At 36.3% G+C, this 18,702-nt stretch overlaps 2 protein-coding genes across 2 annotated transcripts; both read left to right on the top strand.

The window, feature by feature from the left end:
• Positions 1 to 4,752: 4,752 nt before the first annotated feature.
• On the top strand, positions 4,753 to 5,694 carry LOC133067305 (olfactory receptor 4M1). The gene has a single exon (XM_061158456.1). It carries the CDS (start codon positions 4,753 to 4,755, stop codon positions 5,692 to 5,694), a length of 942 nt encoding a protein of 313 aa, XP_061014439.1.
• Positions 5,695 to 11,757: 6,063 nt separating this feature from the next.
• On the top strand, positions 11,758 to 12,684 carry LOC133067304 (olfactory receptor 4N4C). The gene has a single exon (XM_061158455.1). The coding sequence runs from the start codon at positions 11,758 to 11,760 to the stop codon at positions 12,682 to 12,684; it is 927 nt and encodes a 308-aa protein (XP_061014438.1).
• The last annotated feature ends 6,018 nt before the right edge of the window (positions 12,685 to 18,702 follow it).

The raw sequence follows: 18,702 nt of genomic DNA, 5'->3' as shown, positions 1-18,702 counted from the left end.
GTAACTTGAGTCATTTAATCTTTTGCTATTTCGAGATCTGTGTGAAAGCCTCCCTAAGTTACTTAAGTTGAAAAGGCAGCTATTCTCCATGTGGCTATAGAGAGCTTGGCTAGGTACATGAATGAACATTATATTGTCAGTAACAAGGAGATTCTTCACAGATTATTGTTTTTCCCCAAAGCATTTGCTCCCTTGAGGAGAGTTCACAGTTCACCCACTTATAGGGAGGGCATCTGAACCCCCTAGGTATCTCCAAAGTCATCCTCTAGATACTTCATCCCTGCAGAGTAAACACAGAATGGAAATTCACAAGATACTGGTAAAGGAGGAGCAGACTTGTTGCAGATTCTACAGATAAGATTATGCAATACTTTTTTCTGTCTTTGTCTGGCTTGTGTTCCTTAGCATAACATACTCCAGTTTCATCCTTTTTTTTGTTTTTGCAAATGATAGGATTTCCTTTTTTTAACACTGAATAATATATGTATAGATGTATATACACAATGATAATCTCTTTATCCATTTAAAAATAGTATGGTAGTTATCAAAGGTAGGGAGGTGGGGGAAATAGGGAGATGCTGGTCAAAATGTACAAAGTTGCAGTTATGTAGAATGAATACATAAGTCTATAGATCCAATGTACAATATGATTATAGTTAATAATGCTATATTGGGATACTGGAAATTTGCTAACATAATAGATTTCAGGTGCTCCCATCATAGGAAAAAATGGTAACTATGTGGAAGTGATTATGTATTCAATAGCTTGACAGTAGTTATCATTTCACTGCATATATGTATAGCAAATCATCATGTAGGACACCTTAATGTAGCAAACATTTATCTTTTAAAAAAGCCCCCCCCCCCCCAAAAAAAAGCAGGCTTGTATTCAGAAGCTTAGGAGGTATAGGTGGGTGAATGCAGAATGAAATAAAACCCTCTTGACCAATTGCTCTGAGTAAGAACTTCTTGGCTTGAAATCATTAATCCCTCTTAAATGGTGGCTTTAGAAAGAAATGTCCTCACTCAATCTCCATGAATCACCCCAAGAATTTCCCCCCAAGAATTCCCCACAAACATAATTCCTTGTTCCAGATTTTATTGGCACAATCCCAAGATTTTTTAGAGTGTGATACACACTCCTAAGCATTTTTGGCAGACAGTCAAATTTTATTAAGAACCTGGAATGTGCTAGATGAATCTCATTTCAGACATAAAAGATATAAAGATACATTTTTAAAAAAGTTTGTCATTATGGTGCTCACATTCCAGCTGACTTTGGTGGTGTGGCAATAACATACAACTCAACATTAAGTCCTGCCAATTGCCTATCCTAAATATTCTCTAAACAGGCAATTCATTTCTCTAAATAGCTGTTGAAGATTAAAGATTAAACCACAACGTTTTTCCTGCATGTAATTCCACTTCAGTATACTCACATCGCAATCAGCCATTCTCTAGATTTTACTCTAAAGTATACTGGAAGCTGCTCAAATCCAATTCCTTAACGAGGACTCAAACGCTTGATCTTTGTCTAGTCTATTTATTCTGTTTGTACTTCAGTCAGTCACAGGTCTTCTAGATCCATAGAAACTCTTCCTTGCCACATTCTTTATATGTGTTGTTCTCTATTCCTAAAATGCTTTTCTCCTGAATTTCAAATTTAATTAAAATGCCACCAATTCAGATAATTTTCCTTAAAGAAAGCCACCACTACACATTACCACATGCCACCATCATTTATTTAACCATAATTCCCTTTTTATTTACTTCTTTTATCAATGGTGATATTTATTTTATTTTTAATTATTTATATTTCTTTCATTTACTCACTGTTTGTTTACTAATTTATTATCTGTACATATTTCTAAAATGGAAGCTCAATGAGGCAGAAAGTCTCCTTTGTTCACTGTTGTCTTCTCGTTTGTTAACAAGTAGTCAATATTCCCTAAATATTTGTTGGGTAAACAAGTGAACACTTTGTAGAAATGACAGCGAAGTTACACATTTTGAGACAGAGCTTTCAATGTCATGTGTGAAGTTTTGCTTTGATACACATTAAATCACAAATGTGGGCTTCCCTGATGGCTCAGGAGGTGAAGAATCCACTTGTAATGCAGGAGACGCAGGAGACATGGGTTTGATCCCTGAGTTGGGATGATCCCCTGGAGGAGGGCATGACAACCCACTCCAGTATTCTTGCCTGGAGAATCCCATGGACAGAGGAGTCTGGCAGGCTACCATTCACAGGGTCACAAAGCTGGACACAACAGTACCGACTGAGCATACAGCACAAGTCACAAATACAGACCAGTGTCAGAATTGTTGTGGGTTTTATAATATTTAGGTCATGGCCATGTTCATGTAGGGTATATATATGTTGGTTTGTCCTTGATAGAGTGTTGCATTTGTGTATGTGTTTTATGAGTAGTAGCTGAGTGCTGGCTTGGGGAGTAGGGAGTTTGGTAACTTGTTGTTTCTAAGTAGTAGAGGAGATAGGCATTCACCAAGGAGGGAGGAAGGATGAAATGCTTTGTACTCTTTTTTCTTGAGGAATAAGTCAGGTAAGTTATCTTCATGAGGTGTATATTATTAGTTTCTAATTTTATGTCATATATCAGACACTGAGGTACAAAAATAAATCTCTTTAACACTTTTTTTCTGGTAAAATAATCCTTCCTATTTTATAACACCTGAAGTATGTTTGCTTTTTCAGTACATCAACACACATCACCCAGATTCTTTCTTTCTAGATTAGCGCCATTTTCTCTTCTTTTTGATGGGATAGGTACAGAGGATGGCAGAGAAGGAAAGTGTGACATATGTGACAATAATAATCAGAATTATCATATCAATGTCCCCTTGAAAATTAAAAATAGTGTCTTGTAATAGTATTTACTGCATTGAGATATTCATTTACTTTTAGTAACAAGAGGGCAGTTATTTTATTAAGAGCAAATAATCATTCCACATGTTTGAAAATGACATACCATAATAGCAAAATAGCCAAGTACACTAAGTAATCATAAGCTTCTAGATGCTTTTGATAGGGACTCTTTTGATTGTTGGAAACTCACAGCTGACTTATCAGTGAGTGTAAATGAATAGTATGCTGTGAATTTACAATTATTTACTTTTTCTGCTTTTAGTATGGAGGCTATGCGGCACCTTCTCCATGTAAGAACAGTAAAACTGTGGTTTTCAAAAATCCTAGGAAATACGTCATTCTGAATAACCATGCTTTTAAGAAAGTTGAGGATTGAAAAGTGGCAGCATCATCTATCTTTCTTTTGATTAAGATATTTCTAAACTGAATTGTAAATGTTCCTATCTCACTTAACATGATTAATTCATTGAGGACCCATACTGGGCTATTCATGAATGTTGGAATATTTCCCCTTTACTAAATACTAAATAATTCCACTGACCTTCCTTGGTGCTTTTGTTTTTCTGCCTCTTGTGTCAAATTCTTTGCAAACACTGTTTTTTGAGGGGATGGGCTGGGCAGGTGGGGGGGGGGGAGGTGTTAACTTGTAATGAACCATCCCTTCATTATAATAAAATGCTTTTATAACAGATTTGGAAGTATGTGTTTGTTATAATTATGCATGAGTTGAGGCTGTAGGTTCCACAGTGGAAACATTGGATTTCTTTGGTCAATATTATACACGAGCTTTAGTGCACGGACACTGTGGTATCCATTTGGTTTTCTAGAACCCTAACTTTTGTGTACATGTACTTCCGGAGAAAAGGCAATACTATAAAACAGCACATCAGTAGAACAGAAGCAACTCTTTAGCATTGGTTTTTGTTCACAAGAAATTGTTACTTTGGTGTGGCAGTTTTTAACATTACTTAAAAGAGGAAACATATTTGGTAAAGTAAATGATTATCTTAATTTTATTTGGTGGTTTTGTTAGATTCAATAGAAACAGGTTCAACATCAGGCCTTAAGAAAAATTTTATCAATAATCTTATTACCACTGCCACCTTGAAATGCCACCTTGGGTAGCAAACATACCCATTTCTTAATTACTACATCTTCTTCCGACCCACCTGAAACAGAGGGCAAAATGCATGGCCAATGGAGTAATTCACATAAAGAATTTTCATATATTGCGTTGTTGTATTTTGTGGTTGTTTACATATAACCAAGGGTTAAGTTCTCTAAGTTTTGGTTAAAGGAAAAATATATCCATTCACTAAACTTGAAGCCCTGGCATCTCTTCGATGGTTTATAAATAAAATACCATCAGATCAGCATACCCAATACTAGACTACAAGCCCAAGTTTCCAAATCGATCAGATTTCACATCACCATTAACAGCAACAACAACCACAAAAATCTAGAAAGAATAGACTGTATCTTTTATTACGAGTCTAAAATTTGGCTAAACTTGGAAGCAGCTGTACATATTACTTACTATAGTAGATGTTTAGGGGAAGGATTAGTACATTTCTGAGTTTCATAAAAAATAGAAATAACACTAAGAAGTTGAGATTTTGGTGTCAGATATATGACATATTTCGTATGGTTTCAATGTTTCTAATTTTCAGAATTTCACTTACTCTTTCTTTATCTTTATACAATATAGAACCAGGCAACCAAACTTATGCTAGTACAATCTCTTAATGGCAGACCAGATCTGATGATTTTTAAAGTGTTGATGTAACTCCAGTTAAATGCTATTTGGAGTAATAACAATTTCTTTATTTTTCATAGCCATTTTATGAAAAAAAAAAAGTGAAGAAATGGAAACTGCAAATTACACCAGGGTGACAGAATTTGTTCTCACTGGCCTATCCCAGGCTCGGGAGGTGCAACTAGTCCTATTTGTTATATTTCTGTCCTTCTACTTGTTCATTCTTCCAGTAAACATTCTTATTATTTGCACCATCAGGCTTGACCCACATCTGACTTCACCCATGTATTTTCTGTTGGCTAATCTGGCCTTCCTTGACATTTGGTACTCTTCTATCACAGCCCCTAAAATGCTTGTAGACTTCTTTGTGGAAAGGAAGGTCATTTCCTTTGGTGGGTGCATTGCTCAGCTCTTCTTCTTGCACTTTGTTGGGGCCTCAGAGATGTTCCTGCTCACGGTGATGGCCTTTGACCGCTATGCTGCTATCTGCCGCCCCCTCCACTATGCTACCATCATGAATCGACGTCTCTGCTGTATTCTGGTGGCTTTCTCCTGGGTGGGGGGCTTCATTCACTCCACAATACAGGTGGCTCTCATTGTTCGACTTCCCTTCTGTGGGCCTAATGAGTTAGACAGTTACTTCTGTGACATCACACAGGTTGTCCGGATTGCCTGTGCCTACACCTTCCCAGAGGAGTTAGTGATGATCTTCAGCAGTGGTCTGATCTCTGTGGTGTGTTTCATTGCTCTTCTCATGTCCTATGCCTTCCTCCTGGTGATGCTCAAGAAACACTCAGGTTCAGGTGAGAGTACCAGTCGGGCCATGTCCACATGCTACTCCCACATCACCATTGTGGTACTGATGTTTGGGCCATCCATCTACATTTATGCTCGCCCATTTGACTCTTTTTCCCCAGATAAAGTGGTGTCTGTGTTCCATACTGTGATATTCCCTTTGCTTAATCCCATCATCTACACACTGCGAAACAAGGAAGTAAAAATGGCCATGAGGAAGCTGGTCAACCGATACATTCTATGTAAAGAGAAGTGAAAGATTAATGGCATTTTCTATAGTCCTTCTGAGGGTTTTTGTCCTAAAGAAGGAAGTATTTGCAGTAGTATTGCTGCTTTCGCTACCTCCTTTTGTCTGAGATCTTAAATCCCACTAGGTTTTCCCTCTAATTGGTGAAAAAACAAAGAAATTAGATTGGAAATAAATTTACTCACCCTCTCTCTGAAATTTCTGGCAGATCACTATCACAATTTAAGATACAATAATGATCTGCTAAAACACACATTTTCACTAATTGTTTATTGAGTGGCTTTTCTGGAGAGGGTTTGGCTATGAAGAGAATATATGCTGAGAAATCATAAAACTAATAAGACCTGGAAGATGTGTCCACTATGAATATAAAGAAGTAAGTGGCAATGCCAAAGAATGCTCAAACTACCACACAATTGCACTCATCTCACATGGTATTAAAGTAATGCTCAAAATTCTCCAAGCCAGGCTTCAACAGTACATGAACTGTGAACTTCCAGAAGTTCAAGCTGGTTTTAGAAAAGGCAGAGGAACTGGAGGTCAAATTGCCAACAATTGCTGGATCATTGAAAAAGCAAGAGAGTTCCAGAAAAACATCTATTTCTGCTTTATTGACTATGCCAAAGCCTTTGTGTGGATCACAACAAACTGCGGAAAATTCTGAAAGAGATGGGAATACCAGACCACCTGACCTGCCTCTTGAGAAACCTGTGTGCAGGTCATGAAGCAACAGTTAGAACTGGACATGGAACAACAGATTGGTTCCAAATAGGAAAAGGAGTACATCAAGGCTGTATATTGTCACCCTGCTTATTTAACTTATATGCAGAATACATCATGAGAAACACTGGGCTGGATGAAACACAGCTGGAATCAAGATTGCTGGGAGAAATATCAATAACCTCAGATGCAGATGACACCACCCTTATGGCAGAAAGTGAAGAAGAACTAAAGAGTCTCTTTATGTGGGTGAAAGAGGAGAGTGAAAAAGTTGGCTTAAAGCTCAACATTCAGAAAACTAAGATCATAGCATCTGGTCCCATCACTTCATGGCAAATAGATGGGGAAACAGTGGCAGACTTTACTTTTCTGGGCTCCAAAATCGCTGCAGATGGTGATTGCAGCCATGAAGTTAAAAGACGCTTACTCCTTGGGAGGAAAGCTATGACCAAACTAGATAGCATATTAAAAAGCAGAGACGTTATTTTGCCAACAAAGGTCCATCTATCAAGGCTATGGTTTTTCCAGTAGTCATGTATGGATCTTGCTAACCCTAAAATACAACATGGTTCATGACTTTAATTTCTAAGATTGTCTAAGATTATCAATTTTTACCAGCAGCAATATGAAGTCTCTGTTCTGAGGACTAGTTAGATCATCAAGTTAATTTTATTTTAAGTATTGTGGCAAACATTAGGAAGCAGGATCCCTGATTATGTCTATAGTTATGAAAAAATAATATTTAAAAAAGTCTTTGGTGGCAATAAAGATTGTAATGCACCCCAAGATGTGAATTTTTCTTCTCACATGTTTTTCTGCATGTTTTAAATTTTATTTTTTTTAAACAGATAACTTTCTTTTATCTGTTGTTTACTTGAATACGTGATTTTCAGAATATACATTTTTATGCCTCTTTATCTTTTCATATTCATTTCTTATTTTCCTAATACAGTCTTTGCATGTATTGGTATTCCTTAATTTCCCCTTCCTCCTTATCTATTATTTTTATCTTCATAGTTTTGCATATCTCTTAATTACTTTACTTTCCCATTTGTCATTCCTCCTACCTCTTTTTTTCTGAACTGGATATAAATTAGAATGAAATATGTTTGATTATGCATTGTTTTTATTTTTAAAATATGTGGTTAGTATTTTGATTTTTAAGTAGAAAATCTGTCTCTTTAAAACAAAATCAAATCTACTAAAGTTTAAATTATGTTGCCTTCTACTGCATGATTACTAATTATTTTTCTTCTGCTTAATAATATTAAATTGAAAAATAAATAGCTCTGCATCATTGATTCGCATCCTCAGTCACTTAGTTGTGTCTGACTGTGTGGTTCCATGGGCTGTAGCCCACCAGACTCCTCTGTCCATGGAATTTTCCAGGCAAGAATTCTGGAGTGGGTTGCTCTTTACTCCTTCAGGGCATCTTCCCGACCCAGGAATTGAACCCATGTCTTCTGCATAGGCAGGGATTCTTTACCACTGTGTCACCCGGGAACCCCATCATTGCTTTAGCAAAACTTCAAATGAAAAACATCAAATATGAAGACCAAATAGGTTCTGTATGGAGGACATCTCCTCTGAGGTTTTAATCAGTCCTACAACATGCAGTTCTTTTTCTTTAGAAGGATTATTCAAAGGAGGCTTTGTGACCATCATTTATTTTCTCCTTGCTTATCCTTTTGTCACCAGAAGTTATGGTGACTCTAACATAGTTACTATCTACTTGACCACATTATTTTCTTTCTTGATATACCTTGGATTTTCTGTCAGTTACACTACTTTTCTCTTTTTTAATTACAATATAAAATATAAACCTCCTTTGACTTTCTGTTCATTCAGACCTAATAAATATTCTCATCTTTCCTTTATTTCTGTCACTGATGGAATGTTAATTTTAGATTCCAATAGAGAGACCATGTCTCTTTAACTGATATCTGAGTATTTGCATCTATGATATCTCTCCTCTAATACTTCGATCTCGCTGGCATTCTAAAAATTCCCTTTCATATACACCATGGAATATTACTCAGCCATTAAAAGGAATTCATTTGAACCAGTTCTAATGAGATGGATGAAACTGGAGCCCATTATACAGAGTGAAGTAAGCCAGAAAGATAAAGACCAATACAGTATACTAATGCATATATATGGAATTTAGAAAGATGGTAACAATAACCCTATATGCAAAACAGAAAAAGAGACACAGATGTACAGAACAGACTTTTGGACTCTGTGGGAGAAGGTGAGGGTGGGATGTTTTGAGAGAACAGCATTGAAACATGTATATTATCAAGGGTGGAACAGATCACCAGCCCAGGTTGGATGCATGAGACAGGTGCTCGGGCCTGGTGCACTGGGAAGACCCAGAGGGATGGGGTGGGGAGGGAGGTGGGAAGGGGGATCGGGATGGGGAATACATGTAAATCCATGGCTAATTCATGTCAATATATGGCAAAAACCACTACAATATTGTAAAGTAATTAGCCTCCAACTAATAAAAATAAATGGGAAAAAAAAATTTACATACAATAAGATACACCCATTTAAAAAAAAAAAAAAAGAATTCTATAGTTTGGTTAGCCTTTGAATTCCCAGAGTGCATCCTCTATTGCATCACAAATTGGTTGCTGTTTTCAAATGTTAAAGAGGTCTGTTTTTGAGAGAAGAGATATTTAATAACAAAGGTGGAAATAAAAAGTTATTGTCCCTTCTGTTAAGAGGTGGAGCTTGCTGTGTGAGAGCAATGTTGGATTTCTAGAGAGGTAAATATTTTTGTCAATCTTCATAATGTAAGGAACAGGAAGAAGGAATAAATGGAAACATTTTACAGCTTTTCTGGTGGGACATCTGCTGTATCATAATGCAATGGTGAGCTGTTATAGCAGAAACAAACTTTTATTTTTTGAAATCTGAATTCAATAATACAGTGACATCTTTTATCTGTTCTTAATGATATAACTCTTGTTCCTCTGAATATTTAGAATTATTTTATTGAGAATACATAAAACTTTTATTAAGATACCAGTTTTCTTGGTCTTAAATTTATATATCATATTACTAGAGAAAGAAGTGAGAGATGTTATTTGGTAACCAATACGATCTGTTAAGGAGTCAATAGAAGAACATAAATGCATGATAGGAAAGCCAAGCACAGTGTAAAAATCTGCATCCCTTAACCTTTAATACTTAAAGTTTTCTCTTATGTCTTAAAGACAGTCTTGATGTTCGAAACAGTATGAAATAACCAATTGTATAACAGAGTGTAAGATGCACATAACTTAGGAATAAGTACAGAGAGATTCCTGACTTACTTTTCTAGCAGCAGGTTTTATTAGACACAGAAAAAATGATAAATATTTAAGCCAAAAAATGCTAAGAAAAAAGGAAGGAAGGATGGAAGGAAACGGGGGAAAGAGGAAGGGAGAAATGGAAAAAGAAAGGAAGGAAAGAACAGAACGGAAAAGTTAATTTGGATTGTGCCATTTGTAAATTTTGTGCTTCAGTTTTGCTTAGGAAACAATTCATGTGCCTGTGTGCATGTGTGCGTGTATGTATGTGTGTGCATACGTGCACTTGTATACATATCCATGTGTCTATGTGATGTAAACTGCCTCTTTAGTAATTCTAGATTTTAGCTATCTACAAGAACATCTGCTATTAATTAATCTATTTGAGTTTAGACACACAAAATCAGATATTTTTACATTTTGAATAGATATACTTCTATATTATAGTGCAGTATAGTTCAAGTCTTCAAGTTTTGAAAATATTTCATCCTAAAAATAAACAACTTTTTAGCATGTAAAAGCAACACGTATATTTTATTTGTACATTTTTATATTCATTTTCATTATGACACTTACAAAAATAGAATTGTAAAGAATGGGATATAATCTTATATACATAGAAATTCTACTGTTATTGTTTTTGTGTAGTCTGGGGAAATTTCTTCTCTATCCATCTTGAGTTCTTGTGGCTGGACTAATAATAAAATTTACACAAGGCAATTTAATCACAAGCACAGAGGTCTTATAGAAATGAGATTTAAGCAACTGGCCAAAGTAGGTGCTTTAATACTTTTTAGATGAAAAAACAATAACTTTGTAACAGATAGGACAGAGAAATTTAGGCTTTAGATGGTCAATTAGTAAAGAATCTAAATGGAGTCTGGGTTGGGGTAGAAAAATAAAGAATAACAAGATTTGTTTATATGAGTTTCTTGTTTGAATTCCTGATCTCTAGGGACAAGAGTGTCCTTTTACCCCTAGATGCAGGTGGTGTACTTTTCACATGAAGAGATTTTTTTCCTGCTTTCAGAGAAACAGAAGGATCAGAGTGTCTCCCTTGCATTGACCATTTCTTAAGTAACTTTAATTCAAAATAATCAGCATGCCATTGAGGCACAATTGAGGTGGCCTACACTGGGCCTTCAAATTTTCATACCAATAAATTATCCTGTACACTGGATAAGCACACTGCCAATTTAGAGGTAACTGTCCAGATAAGCCACAGATCTATTTCTCCAGAACAGCTGGGATTCTTTTTATTTAGACCAGGATGATGGGCTAATATTCTATAGAGAAAAAGGAAATATTTTAAGTAAGCAGGTTTATAAAAACCTTTTAAGCAAACATTCCCTAAGGTATAATTTACATACAGTAAATGTATTAATTTTTGTATAATTTAATAGTTCAATGAATTTTGGAAAAAAAGACACTTGTAGCCATTACAGGTGAGATATGGAATGCTTCTTGCCTTAAAAATCTCTGCCATTCCTTTTTGCTGTCAATTTCGATCTTACCACCTTCCCCCCGCATTCAAATAAAAATTTGAAGAATTTTAAGAAGTTCATATGCCTCATGGGAATCATAAACAAATGCAGGGCAGGACAGAGTGCTGCATGAGAGAGCAGTTAACAGGGGCACAAGACAGAAGCAGAACAGTGTGGCTTCAAGATTTGGGTGTTGGCACTTAATGATTTATGGAAGAATAAAGGGTGGAAGTGGCTTCCCCAGTGGCTCATGGGTAAAGAATCCACCTGCAATGCAGGAGACGCGGGTTCGATCCCTGGGTCGGGAAGATTTCCTGGAGTAGGGCATGGCAACCCACTCCGGTATTCTTGCCTGGAGAATCCCATGGACAGAGGAGCCTGGCAGGCTACAGTCCACAGGTCACAAAGAGTTAGGCATGGCTGAAGCAGTAGCATGCAAGCAGGTAAAGAGTAGAAGAGATTTCTTCATTTGTGGGAGAGTAATGGTATAACAGATGTAGAATTCACAGTTTTTAGTGAGAGAAGAACTGGAAATAGACTCTCTACTCTCCCATGTACTACAGGCACAGGAGATGAAGATAGAAAATAGCACAGTGGTGACAGAATTCATTCTCCTTGGTCTGATCCAGTCTCAAAATATTCAGCTCCTGGTCTTTGTCCTGATCTTAATTTTCTACATCATCATCCTCCCTGGAAATTTCCTCATCATCTTCACCATCAGGTCAGACCCTGGCCTCACGGCCCCCCTCTACTTCTTCCTGGGCAACCTGGCCTTCCTGGATGCATCCTACTCCTTCATTGTGGCTCCCAGGATGCTGGTGGACTTCCTCTCTGAGAAGAAGGTGATCTCCTATAGAGGCTGCATCACTCAGCTCTTTTTCTTGCACTTCCTTGGAGGAGGGGAGGGCTTACTCCTTGTCGTGATGGCCTTTGACCGCTACATTGCCATCTGTCGTCCTTTACATTATTCAGCTGTCATGAGCCCTAGAACCTGCTATGCCTTGCTATTGGCTCTGTGGTTTGGAGGCTTTGTTCATTCCATTATCCAAGTGGCCCTGATCCTCCGCTTGCCCTTCTGTGGTCCAAACCGACTGGACAACTTCTTCTGTGATGTGCCGCAGGTCATCAAGCTGGCCTGCACTGACACCTTTGTGGTGGAGCTCCTGATGGTCTTCAACAGTGGCCTGCTCACCCTGCTGTGTTTCGTGGGCCTTCTGGCCTCCTATGCAGTCATCCTCTGCCGTGTACACCATTCCTCCACCGAGGGGAAGAGCAAGGCACTGTCCACATGCACCACTCATGTCATCATTATACTTCTCATGTTCGGGCCTGCCATCTTTATCTACACTCGTCCCTTCACAGCCTTATCAGCCGACAAAGTGGTTTCCTTTTTCCACACAGTGATCTTTCCTTTGATGAATCCTGTGATTTATACCCTTCGCAACCAGGAAGTGAAAGCTTCCATGAGGAGGATATTGAGCCGGCATGTGTTTTTCTGAATAGGTTTTATAATATGAAGTTATGAAAGGGAAATTCTGGCTGCAAATCTTTCATTCATTTAACAAATACTGCTTCTCATTGAGTGCCTTCCATTTTTCATGTACTACTATAACTATTGGGACTTCCCTGGTGGCTTAGACGGCAAAAGCATATGCTTGCTTGCAGGAGACCTGGGTTTGATCCCTAGGTCAGGAAGATCCTCTGGAGAAGGAAATGGCAACCCACTCCAGTACTCTTGCCTGGAAAATCCCATGGACAGAGGAGCCTGGTAGGCTACAGTCCATGGGGTTGCAAAGATTCAGACACAACTGAGAGACTTCACTTCACTTTATTGTAACTAGTGGGGGGAAGTTATGCATAACAAGAGAATACACTTTGTGTGCTTAAAGAACATAAAAGAAACACCAGAATCGCAGTATAATGAATAAGTGTGAGAGATTTTAGGTGTTAATTTATATGTAAGGGTCAAATAACTAAGGTCTCTTGGGCTGAGATAAGAAGTTTTATTTTATTCTAATTGCAGTAAGAATTCATTTTTATTACTTTAAGCAAGAGAATTGACTTATCTGAGATTGCTTATTCTATAATTTAGAGGAATATCATCAGGATTCTCGGTAGAGATCAATAACCAGCAAAGCATCATTAAAAACCAAACGTTATGCTGCAGACTTGTTTTGAGCAAATTAAAAAGCTTGAAAATTCTTGAAAACATATATATTCTTCCTCCCTCAAAGTTGGTAGACTGATATGAAAGGAAAAGAATTGGTTTTATGGAAAAAATATCATGCAATTATTTCACTTGATTGTTTTTCAGAGCTTCATGATTATTACTAATGAGCTATTACAAATCCTCCCTGGATGTTAAAATCTGCTTTCAACTGATTTCAATCTGATTACGATAATGATACTTATTGGTATTGTAGATTCTGTTGGAGATTACATAAATCACTCTAGTTATTTTCAGTATATTGGGGTTTAATGTGGGAAATTAGGTACTTATAAAATTGGTGATGGACAGGGAGCCCTGGGGTGCTGCGATTCATGGGGTTGCAAAGAGTCGGACACGACTGAGCGACTGAACTGAACTGAACTGACTGAAAATCTTTTATGGAGTAGGAGACCATTATTTGTGCTGAGCATCACGGACTGAATGGACATGAGTTTGAGTAAACTCCGGGAGTTGGTGATGGACAGGGAGGCCTGGCTTGCTGCGATTCATGGGTTCGCAAAGAGTCGGACACGACTGAGCGACTGAACTGACTGATAGACATTTAAACATATATTAATAAAGGAATAGAGAATCCAACAGCTTACATTGAGGCCAATTTTTAAAAAATTGATAGTATATGTGACAGAGAAGACAATGGCAACCTATTCCATACTCTTGCCTGGACAATCCCATGGACGGAGGAGCCTGGTGGGCTGCCGTCTATGGGGTCGCACCGAGTCGGACAGGACTGAAGCGATTTAGCAGCAACAGCATATGTAAGCTGCTGTCATAGAGATGGGCTTCCGTGGTGGCTCAGACAGTAAAGAATCTGCCTGCAGTGCAGAAGACCCGGGTTTAATCCCTGGGTTGGAAAGATCCCCTGGAGGAGGGTATGGCAACCCATTCCAGTATTTTTGCCTGGAAAACCTCATGGACAGAGGAGCCTGGTGGGCTACAGTCTATGCGGTCGCAAAGGGTTGGACACAAATGAGCGACTAAGGCATACAGGATATTTGAACAGCGCTGTCAACAAATTTGACTTAGTTGCTTTTTATAGACTAGTGCACTCAACAATGAGGAGCAAACGTTCTTCTCAAAGGCACCAGTCATTCTCAAAGATAGATCATAGGCCCATAATAGTCTCTCTGTATTTCATATAGAATACATGCTCTGACCACAATGAGTCTGAACTGGAAACAACTAAGAGAAACATAGTCCACAAATATGTGTGAATTAATTCACATGCTTTTAATAACTTAATGTATACCAGAAGGAATTATAGGGGATATTAAAAATATTTTTCCTTTAATAATCTATCTTCTGAGAGTTTGACTATTTCTTGAATAACTGCTTGGCAGATACATCAGATGAGCAATTGGGTCTGAAGATTCCTTTGTGGGAAGATTTTAAAGTACAAATTAAATTTCTTTAGTAAATATACAGCTATTCAAGTTATGTTTCTTCTTGAGTTAGTTTTGGTAATTAATGGCCTTAGGATTTTGTGCATTTGAGCTAAGTTATCAAATTTATTGACATGAAATTGCTTAGAATGTTCCATTAGCATTCTTTTAATTTCTGTAATATTCATAATAATTGTTTTTTAACTCCTGATATTATTTATTTGTGTAATCTTTTTCCCGTTGAAAAATGTGGCTAAATTTTTATGAATTTTATTGTTCTTTACAAGGAACTAGCTTTTGAACTCATTTATTTTTCTCTATTTAAGAAATTTATATATTTCTTCCTTTACCTATATTATTTAGTTTCTTCTTTCTTTGGATTTAATTTCATGTTTTTTTCCTAAATTTGGAGATTAAATTATTGATTTAAATTCTTTCTTATAACCCTTTAAATAAAATCAGTTGATGCTACAAATTTCCCTCTAAGCACTCCTTTATCTACATATTGCATATTTTTTATGTTGTGTTCTCATTTTCATTTCATTAATAATATATTATAGTTTCTACTTTCTTTTTCTTATTCATGGGTTATTCAGAGTGTGTTTTTTCCTAAAGTTTTGAGAATAGGCCTAATATAGTTCTAGTTTAATTCTACTGTAGTCTAAGAACATATTTAATATAATCTCAGTTTTTAAAAGTTTGAAATTTGTCCTATGTCCCAGAATAAATCTATCAGATTAATACCTATCATGTTGAATGTCATCATAAGTTTTGAATTTAATACATAAGAGTATACTTTTGAAAAATATTGAAAAATTCTCATGATAAATCTACAGGACATGGCAATAATAGCTCAACATAGCTGAGAAGTTGTCAATTTTATCATCAGTTAGATATATCCTTTACGTGTAGTGTAAAACGGCAGTCTCATGGATATCTCCTGAATTTCTTCCAATTAATTGTAAGCTTAATCAAATATAATCTGCTGGAAATTACCCACTTTTCCAATCTTGCCTCTTACTGTTTCAGCACAGGCCGGGAGTTTGATTCTTCAATGACTTTGCACACTGTTCTCCTTTATCTCTTGTTGATGAATGTTTCAATGAAGACTGAACCATAGTGCTTCCTGCTTCTTGATATATTTCCAGTGCCCATACCAGCGTTTACTCCTCTTCGCTCTCATGATACTCTAAGCACAGTTCTTTTGCAAAGATTTTACCATTATTTTAATCATATGTGGCTGTGTTTAATTTTCTACCTTCTTTGAAATTCGAGTTTGTACTATTAAATTTGTGTTTCATCATAATGACTTGTTCTGATAGATTCTCAATAATGGCTAGTAAGAAGTGAATGAGTAAATGCATGCATTATGATTTCTTATTGTACAAAGCTGACTTGAAAAATTTTAAATAGGAACCAATATAGAGTTTTACTTAATGTGATTATGTTAATAATAATAATAATTTTAAAAACTGACTTTGTGGTAGAAAGGAATTGATGAAATATATATAACACCTGATAAGAAGAGTCAACTCATTGAAAAGACCCTGTTGCTGGAAAGACTGAAGGCAAAAGAAGAGGGTGTCAGAGGATGAGATGGTTAGATAGCATCATTGACTCAAAGGACATGAGTCCGAGCAAACTGGGAGATAGTGGAGGACAGGAAGCCTGGTGTGCGGCAGTCCATGGGGTTGCAGGGTCAGACATGACTGAGTGACTGAACAACAGCAATATTTACAATAAAAATAAAGGTCAGAGAATGTACAGAAAATATTTTTTCCACATTTTTGGTACATACTTAAACTTTTGTGTAAATATAAGGACATATTATATATGTTGCTTTTTAAATTGCTTTTTAAAAAATACTCTGGAACCTATATTATACATGAATGTATATGCTATACATACATATTATATTTTAAATGCCTGTGAAGTATTGAGATGTATGCAGCTGTTAAAATTTATTTAAACAAACCCTACTTTTGCATACTTATCACATTTTTTGTTAATAGAGAGAAAAGACATATAATAACATTAGTTTTTATATGCATAATGCTTTGGGGAAGATGCACAGAGTAATAGCTATTTCCTAATGTGAAGTTTGTGTGGGGGGAATATAGATGAGGGATAAAAAATGGGAAGGAATTTTCTCTCTGTATAAAATTTTTCACTCTCTTGGCACTCTGACCCCTTTTCTACTTCTCAACACACCAGATCTTCCTTTCTTTTTAAATTGGAAAATAGAAGACTACTTTACTAGCCTTTCCAGAAAAAGGTGGATGTTACTGTTTGATATACAGATCTTTCTTTTATAATGACCGCTTGCTGGAATGGCTTCTTTTAGGCACTCGGATTTTACTTTAGTGAAACTGCCTCAGAAAGATCCTCTCTGACCATCCTTTCTAAAACAGCAATCTCTTTCCCAAGCTCTCTCCAACTCACACTCTGCTGTATTTTCTTTCTAACACTCATTACTATCTGATGTTTCCTTTCCTACTTGTTTGCTTATTGTCTGTCTCCCTGAATTAGAATGTAAAATTCTAAAGGAAAGGACTTGTTTTATCTGTACTGTACTATTGACACAATACTGCCAAGCTCAGGGGAGACACCCAATAAGTCAATTGAGTTCAGTGCAAAATCTAAGGATGTGTCAAAAAACTCAGTAATAGAGATAAATAATATCTTAATATTTTTAAAAATAAAAAATGCCCCATTTAAAAAAGCCTCTGTTATAAGAACTAGCTTAGATATTCATATTAATTTTGTCTTATATATTGGGATGAATGTTAAGAAGTGAGGAAAAAAAAAAAAGAAGTGAGGAAAGCCTCAGATTATGTTTATAATTATGGAAAAATATCACAAATTTTAAAGTCAAAGACTTTTTTTGGGCAGAACTCTAACCTACTTCTAGGTGGGGCTCTTACTCTACCTAAGTGCATATCTAACCCTGTGTATTTTCCTTTTCTTTCTTTTTCATATATACAGGCCTCTTTATCACTGATTTCCTTTTGCAGTTTGTGGATTTGTGGAACATGTATTACAGACCAGTGTCTCTCTATCTCTTGACCTTCAAAAATTTTATAATTGTCTTTCCATTTATGTCTCCATGAGTCTTTCTTCTGTTTTCTTGATCTGTTTTGGTCATTCTGACCTTGTACTTCTTTATTTTTTCCCTCTTCTCTTTTTTTTATTTCTCATACTATGTCCTTGAGATGAAACCAGATTAGAACAAATACATATTTGATTATGAATTTTATTTAGTTTACAAAAATGTGTGTTTAGTGATTTGGTTTTGAAGCGACCCACAAACTCAGATTTCCTTTTAAAGCAAAAAATACAACAACCAGATATAAAAAGGCTAAATTAAGTTGCATTTAATTACTCTGAACTTTAATTATTTTTTTATTTTAGTAATAGTCAATGAAAAAAACAATACCTCCCCACTGCTTGTTTTAGCTGAGCAAAGAAAGAGTGAGTAAACAACAACTACCAAGATCAGGATATATTTTTTCATATCCTGTTTAGGAGGTCACTCACCTTGGAGGAAGTGACATTTTACACCACACAGTTCTTTTTTCTAAGTACTAGGTTTTGAATATCTTCATGAGCATTGTTCACATTCTGTCTGCTATGTCTACATCACCAGCAACCAGCAACATGCTGAATCTTACATACTCATTACTGACTTGGCCGCATTATTTGCTTTTGGGGTCAGAATGATGGTGAAGATAGAGGAATGAGTAACGCATATGCCTTGAGGGCAAAATCTAAGGGAGTGACAAAAACTTAGAAATAAACAATATTTGAATCAAATTTTTGAAGTGAGGTTGATTAACAATATTTTATTAGTTACGAGTATATAGCATACTGATTCAGATACACACTATTAAAAGTTATTTCAAGATAAA

This window comes from Dama dama, chromosome 12, assembly GCF_033118175.1.
Source record: "Dama dama isolate Ldn47 chromosome 12, ASM3311817v1, whole genome shotgun sequence".
NCBI classification, from domain to species: Eukaryota; Metazoa; Chordata; class Mammalia; order Artiodactyla; family Cervidae; genus Dama; species Dama dama.
Note: the sequence above shows the minus strand (reverse complement) of the source record. Positions and strands in the feature narration are given on the sequence as shown.